General features: G+C 44.9%; 1 protein-coding gene across 3 annotated transcripts; it reads right to left on the reverse strand.

The window, feature by feature from the left end:
- Window positions 1-382: 382 nt before the first annotated feature.
- Window positions 383-7,112, reverse strand: LOC123169119 (putative disease resistance RPP13-like protein 1). Of its 3 annotated transcripts, none has more exons than XR_006484658.1 (6): window positions 6,734-7,112; window positions 5,619-6,204; window positions 3,017-5,132; window positions 1,573-2,595; window positions 1,219-1,483; window positions 383-1,140 (listed from the first exon to the last, which is right to left on the reverse strand). XR_006484658.1 is itself a non-coding variant. In XM_044586964.1 (6 exons), the coding sequence occupies exons 2-6, from the start codon at window positions 5,853-5,855 to the stop codon at window positions 1,110-1,112; spliced, it is 3,525 nt and encodes a 1,174-aa protein (XP_044442899.1). In that variant the 5' UTR covers window positions 5,856-6,204; window positions 6,734-7,112; the 3' UTR covers window positions 383-1,109. The 3 variants fall into 3 exon arrangements, 2 of the variants coding, with proteins under 2 accessions (XP_044442899.1, XP_044442900.1); XM_044586964.1 differs by having other exon boundaries at window positions 1,366-1,483; XM_044586965.1 differs by having other exon boundaries at window positions 1,330-1,483.
- Window positions 7,113-7,499: the final 387 nt, after the last annotated feature.

Genomic DNA, 7,499 nt, shown 5'->3' on the forward strand with positions numbered 1-7,499 from the left:
AGAGATTGTTCACTTGACGGGTCAAAACTTGTGCAAACATCCGTTGCACCACACGGGATTTGTCCAAGTAGCAGTGGTAGAGATGGACCCTAGTATTTAGTGTAATTTATTCATGTGGCCACTGGATCATGTAGCCAGTGCATGAAGCAAGACAAACAAGGTCCAAGGAATCGACTCCCTCTTGCCCCTCATGATATTATTAGATACATCCATTTGAGGAACAAGGTTGAGACAAGCTTTTTTGGACGGTCCGGGGTGGGGCGCAGGAGTGAGGAGCCTTCTTTTCTTCTGAATCCAATTCCATCACTGTAAACTGGACATACATTCAGCCCACTTCCATATGATGCAGCCATCATGTACGACCCCAAGACTTGCATAGAAATAAGATGCCAACTTCGAAAGAGTTACCCATGTTCATTTAAAACCAAAGATCATCCATGCATAGTGGTGAACACAGGCATATGCTGTGAAGGATCAAGAGATAAAAAACCATCATTACAATCTACTCCCTCCATTCCTAAATGTAAGTCTTTGTAGAGATTCCACTATGAAGCAACGGCGGTGAGCCGGTGACTATCAGAAATCCTATTCCTACAGACTACTCCTACAAAATGTTTACGTATTGTGAGCATACTGCTCCTACAAAATGCCTAGAACAAAACATGGAAATAACTGCCATTAAATTTGAACTAGCACGTAGGATTTTTGTAAAGCTTGTACTAGTATGTAAGAATAGCATCGGTCCGTGACTATTAAACAAGCAGTAGAATGATCATACGCTGTTGTTATCCTCACAAGACCACCGACCTGAGGACCTAGCAGAAGCTGCCCAAGTACATGCTCTCTGACCACTTTGGCCGTTCGGTGCAGCTCTAGACTTCAGCAACAAACAGTAGAATGATGATATGTTCTTGGCTTCATGAGGAGGCTGCATCATCCTCATGTGCATCCCAGGGGTTCTGAAGTTCCCTCCTCTTCTTCCACCCAAGCGACATCAGCATGCAAGCCACTAGTAATATGCAATGCACGACGCTCGTCTTTGCCAAATACTACATGTGAAAACCTAAGATTTTTCTTTTTGCTGATCCCGGTCTTAATTCTTTGCAGCATCAATTTGGCTCCGTACCCAGGGGCCAGGGCCTGCACAGAGAGGGGAAAAGTTACATGAGGGCCGGTCCTGGTAATGTTTTTCTTAACTAGTTCTTCTGAGATTATCACCGAGGGATTTAATGGCTTCGAGGGACGTTAATTGATTAGCACCATAGCGCAAGAAGGAACTAAGAGAACTGCGGCCTGAAGCACAATTTATAGCAGAGAAGTTAAAAATACCAAATTAATTCAGTCCGATCTCATGTCGCCAGTTACCGTGCTCCTTTCCTTGAGCTGTTGTCTGCCGTTGGTGTGCTTCTTGTTCCTTGTTTTTTATCTCCTGATCTGGATGCAACTAGTGCTTCTTGTTCCTCCTCTGCAGCCTTTGTGTGGACTAACCAAGCAGTAGCACGGAATCACAACAGGAGTTAAACAGACAAAGCTTGCGTGCGAACAAACACATTAAGAGCTGTGTCGATTTACCTCCAGATTCAATCAAGTGCTGGGACAATATATCCCTCATTCTGACAGCATCCTCATCTGCTACTTGCCGTACTTGCCTGATGTAATTCTCCCGCTGATGGCTCGGCATGCCTGCACCCTCCTCCTCCATGTCTATCACTATGTTATGCAACGCGCAGCACGTGCCGATTGTGTCGCACATTTCATCTTTATTACTTGGATGCCACCCTTCTCCCTGCAGGCACTTCCACGTGTCTTTCAACCTTGCCAATGCCCTCAGCGTGACGACTGTAGCTGCAGTGTGCCTCCTGTTGAACTCTGCTTTGGAGTCTGAGAGTGAGAGGTCATTCTCCAATTGGTAAGGTGTGAGGAGCCAGGGACGAAGAGTGTATCCTGCATTACCAATTATGTATTCTCCGACATCCGAGCCATCTGATAACCTCAACATACTGCCATTAAGCCAAGCACCATTCTCACACTTCTCAAGGAGCTCAGAGTCACGCAAAATGTTCGATTTGTTCATACTGCCTGTCAAGTTCCACCAAATGTCTGTGAACCTCATAACTGCATCAACGATGGCCTGCACTAGGATGCCGTCATTCTCCTTGCCATCACAATTTGTTGACCCAACCGTGATGTGAGCTGTATGTAAAACACCACAGCAGTTTGGCAGACCATGGATCTTGTCAAACTTGCACTTGAGCTTCTCCATTTTAGCGGAGCCAGGCCAGCTGCAGTGGTGCATTGCTCGCTCCCACATAGCCTTGAGAAATACCTGAGTTACCAGTGAGAGAGTTGACTCGTCCACACCAAGAGAGGATCCTATGGTAACTGGTGACTCACCAGAGTTCAGCATTCTTAGAGCGACAGCTACTCGATCCTGTAAAGATAGTACTCTCCCATCAAAAAAGGTGTGATCCCTTGCCATCATATCTTCCAGAAATGGCACCCTCACCAAGCTGCAAACATAACTGAAGGTACTTCTTCTCATTTTGTACAAAGACTCAAATCCTTGTGCATCCAGCATAGAAGATGATAAGGTTTCTGCATGGAAAGAAAAATACAAATTGGTTACATAACCTCTAATTTGCAAGACGAGGACTAACATATTACTCAAGATTCGTTGAACTCGAGGTAAAACTAGCAGAACGAGTAAAAAAACAAATACTTAGCAACATGTATGAGGAAGTACAACCAAATTAGAAAGTAGCCATTAAACAACCCACCGAACATCTAGTGCTGTGGCTAAAACTTAAGATGCATGTCTAGAACCACTAAACAACTATATTTGTATGTCATCTGAAACGACGTAATCATGTAAAACAAAAAACATACAGAACAAATTCAGTCATCATGCAGTATATATGGACGAAAAGCAGGAAATAAAATCAAATGAACTTATAAACTGGCAGAGTCAAGTGCCCAAACAAAGTAAAACAAAGTTCGAATGTTTTATTTTCTATACCTTCAAATGTGGTAGAGCTGCTAATGTTCGAATCCAACTTGCAGTTGTCTCTTGTGTATAGCACGTACCATTTCCTTTGGTTGTCTCCATCATGTGCATATGCCTTGACATGCTCCACATGGCTGAACTTGTCCCACTCGGGACCAGATTGTCCTGCGGCTAATGAATATAGCAACCATATCCTGCAGAGCAGCTGCAAATGCCTTGGCTTTATATCTAGCATGTAGTCTGGGAGTTCTTCCATGACACAATCCTCCAGGACCAACCTCTCGAGTGCAGGGATACTCTGCAGCACCTTCAACTTTGGGCAATCGGTGATGGTAAGCTTTTGCAGATTGGGGAGGTTGGTGATCCTCTCCAGGTCAGGGATTTGACACACTGTAAGCTCAACAACAGAAGGAAAGCTCTCAAGGTAGCTAAGGTGATGGACCCTCTGTATGTATAATGCTTTCAAAGCCCTTGCATTGGAGGCAAGGCCAGGAGGAACACGCCACAGTTTGCAATTATCGAGCACGAGGTTCTCTAACCTGGGCATGGCTTGTACTTTCTCCTCCCACTCCCACTCCTCCCATTCCACCATTCCAATTAAGTTCAACTTGTTTAATCTTGGAAATGGAGCTGCTGCCTCCTGCAAGAATCCATTCCCAATTTGCCTGATGCATGGAGCACGGTTGACCTGAAGTAAATGCAGGCAGGGGAGCTTGCACAACCCATTGGGAAGTTGTGTGCAACAAGCCAGGTCAGATAACATTAGATACTTCAGGTTGGTGAGGGGTACCGTTGACGTGGATATCATCCACCTCGGGAGTTGCTTGCCAAAATACCCCTTGATATCAAGATTTTCTACGCTGGATGGAGGGCAGAGCTCATCAAACACCTTCCCAATACATCGCTGCTCTTCCTCAGAGACACCTTCTTTCTCTTTGACCAACCCATCATGTCCCAGTCTGCTAGTGCAGTACAAGAATAGATCGATAAGATGCATCTTCCCACCAAGCCTAGCATTAGCAGCAAACGAGGCAGCAGATACATTTTCCAAATCGACTAATCCAATAAGTCTGAGTTGGGAAAGAGGCCCCAACTCGTCCAAACTGCACCAATCACCATCCATGTAGGCTCGAAACCCACTTAGTCTCCTGATAATTGTTAGACCACTGAACCCTCTAGGTATCATACTTGTGCCGGGAAGCTCAAGTAACCTCAGCTGGACAAGATTCACAATGCTATCAGGAAGATTCACCAAATTTTCACATCCACAAAGGTCAAGAAATTGCAATAGTTTCATCTTGCCAATGTTCCCTGGAAGTACAGATATATTAGCATTTATTAGTGCTAGATACCTCAGGTGCTTGAGTTGATGCAATGATTCAACCAATGCAGCCACATCTGCAGCTTCTATATATAGGGCTCGCAGATGTGAAAAGGTAACCATTGAATCACCAGGCTTCATCATGATCTGGATAGATGAGAATAATGTTCTCACTGATTGCTGCTCCTGTAGAAATTTCCAGTCAAGTTCACCTGATTGCAGTCGGTTGGTTTCTATGGACAACCGAAGAAACTTTTGTGAACTTAGTTTAGTAAGAATATCATTGTCTCCATCCTGAGCTACAAGTGCTTCATCTTTAGTCATATATTGAGCAAAAGAGCGAACAACATCATGCATGCTGCAAACCCATAGATCAACATATGATTTATCTGGCTCTATAAGGTTCCTAGATACTAACTCCTTGTAGTACTTTTCTCCCAATTCTTCTAAATCCCTAAAGTTTCCATGAATAAATCCTTCACTCATCCACAGCGCAACGACTTGATTCAGATTAAACTTTTTACTTTTAGGAAGAAGAGAGTAGTATAGAAAGCACTGCTTCAGATAAGAAGGCATATATTCATAGCTCAAGTATACTGCGTAGTTGAGCTCTTGAGGCATTTTAGTTATTGACCATTTAGAATCATCCAAAACCTGCTCCCAGTCACGATGTAGGCCTCCTCTTTTACGCAAGAGTCCTCCCATTACTTTGACCGCAAGTGGTAAACCACCACATTTTTGTATAATTTTCAATCCGATATCCTTTAGCATGTTGATGTGGTCTTCATCTATCTCACTTGAGAGTACCTGCGAACATGCAGTACAAAGGTCCGATACAGTTAATTAACCATGTACCAAACTCCTCTAAGGCGATCGAATTTACCTCCTAAGAGACGAGAGGACTTCTTGATGTATCTGCCCATTTATCAAGGTAGGTTTGACTACGTACATATTCAAGTAAAGGAAGGACTTATCAAAAACAAATGCTACAAATGTATTTACTTATCTTGCTCCTACATACCAAAGAACTGTAAAATGCTTCTACATATAACATACATATTTCATACATAGAAAACAAATTCTTCTTTCTTTCTCTATTTACAAAATGGAATGTATTGTTAGAGAAATTCGACTACTCTCTAATCGCTGGTTAGAAAGTTGTGCTGCAATTAGCATATTAGATTCCTTATTTACGGTCACATGAATTATCTTATCTCTCGGTCACGTAAAATGCATAATACTATACCAAACTAAAATTTGCGTGCAGTTTTTCTATCAAAATTAAGTACGAACCTGCTTCTTGAGCAATGACCAAGCATCTTCAGGCAATAATGTGTCAACGTGGTGGTAGGGTCGTCTGGCTATCATCCCTTGAGCGACTTCTTCATCTCTAGTGGTGATGAGGACTCGACTGCCTGAAGCAGCAGCATTAACAAAGGGTGTTTTGAGCACACCATCCCATGCTCCGCTCCTTGATGGAGTCGAGCCTCTTATTGAGCTTCTTGATGCGGGTGCCGATTTCATGAGCATGGCAGGGGTTCCTCATGCAAAAGAGCAAGGGATTGAAACACCCTGCATCTGCTGAGGATGATCCACGCTCCATGGCCTTGAGCTGGCAGAGGTCGAGGATGTCAGCAGCTTCGTACATGGCACGCTTGAGCTGCCCCACCCACTCCCGGACGGTTTCATCGGTGATGTTCCTCCTATCGGCATCAGCCAAGAAGTTCTTGAGGTCCCGAAGTTTGTCGCTCATCTTGCTGATCTCGCCTGAGATGCCCAGCATCATCCCCACCTCATCTGCTACTACCTGCGCAAGCATGTGCCCCACGTAGGATGCAAATGCATCCAGCACCATTGCCATTGATCTTGCTATCTTTTGCTGCAATAGTAAAAGTGATGTGAGATTTAAGTAAGTGTATGAGAAGGAAAACAAGCGAGCAACTTATTTATTTTGTTTTATTTTTGCGGTTAAAAAGCTTAATTAGCTAGGTGTAAGCACCGTGTAAGGACACAAATTAATCTTGAACTGCCTCACCAACTGACGAAATATATAGCAATTTCATTTTTACAATGACCTATTGGACACTTACCCTCACGCCGTCTCGCGTTAATCTTATTATCTATTCAGCACTGACCCTCCAATAATATTACAGCCCTCCTAAATTGCCCATCAAAGCAAACAAACAGAATTTTCATTGATTAATTTGGTGCCACATTCATTTACTTTTCATCAGTTAGCTACAAGATTCTCTACATATAGAAAAAACAATTAGCTACAGGATTTTCTACCCAAACGGGATGCACGCCAACACCAATACAACAAGTGAAATCAGCTAGCGGTCTATAATCCTGAAGGGGAAACGAGGAAAAAATGGAGAAGCTTAATTAGCTGGGAGTACAAAATTTACCTTTGAGATGGACGGATGCGCTGCTCGTTCAGATCTGGGCGGCGAGAAAGATGGGTCGCCGATCCAGCGCGTCGCCCCCCAGGAGCGGAAGCTCAGCTCCTCCTCCGGTGCGTCGCCTCCAGGAGCAGCATTTCAGCTCGTCCGGCGCGTCGCCTCCGCGCGCGGCAGCTCAACTCCTCCTCCGTCGAGTTGCCGCCGGGAATGGGAGATCCTCCTCCGGCGCGCCGCCCCCGCGCGCAGCAGATCCGCGTGGAGCTACACCAGCCGCAGAAGGGAGCAGCAGGTGCTCTCCGGCGGCGAAGGCAAAAGGCGGCGCATTTTTCTTGGGGATGAGAACGAGTGAGGACTGAGGAGTGGGCTCTTTTTCTTCGGAGGGGGCTCATCAGGTCTCCTTTGCGCGTTCGCGGATGTCCTTTTTTATTTATTTTCAATGTAATTTTAATTTTTAATGATTTTTCTACGTCAAGTGTCCTTTGTACTCTTTTCGTCCCATATTATAAAATCGTTTATGAAAAAGAGGGAATAGGGTTTTTACAACAACACCAAAACTAAAAACGCAACTGCAAGAACAACAACTGCCCGAGGTAGAAACTTTTGCCCAACCGTGCTGCCGCACCGCCTCCCACGGGGACCGCCGACAACCATCGGGACGCCATGGAAGGCATCCCCGACACGACGGCCACGACCGTTAGCCTTCCCGTGGCTCTAGGGGACCCTGCACTCATCCCTCTCATGTGTACCATCGCCACTGGACCGAAGCCCATCG

The sequence above is a fragment of the Triticum aestivum genome, chromosome 7D (genome assembly GCF_018294505.1).
Source record: "Triticum aestivum cultivar Chinese Spring chromosome 7D, IWGSC CS RefSeq v2.1, whole genome shotgun sequence".
Classification (NCBI taxonomy): domain Eukaryota; kingdom Viridiplantae; phylum Streptophyta; class Magnoliopsida; order Poales; family Poaceae; genus Triticum; species Triticum aestivum.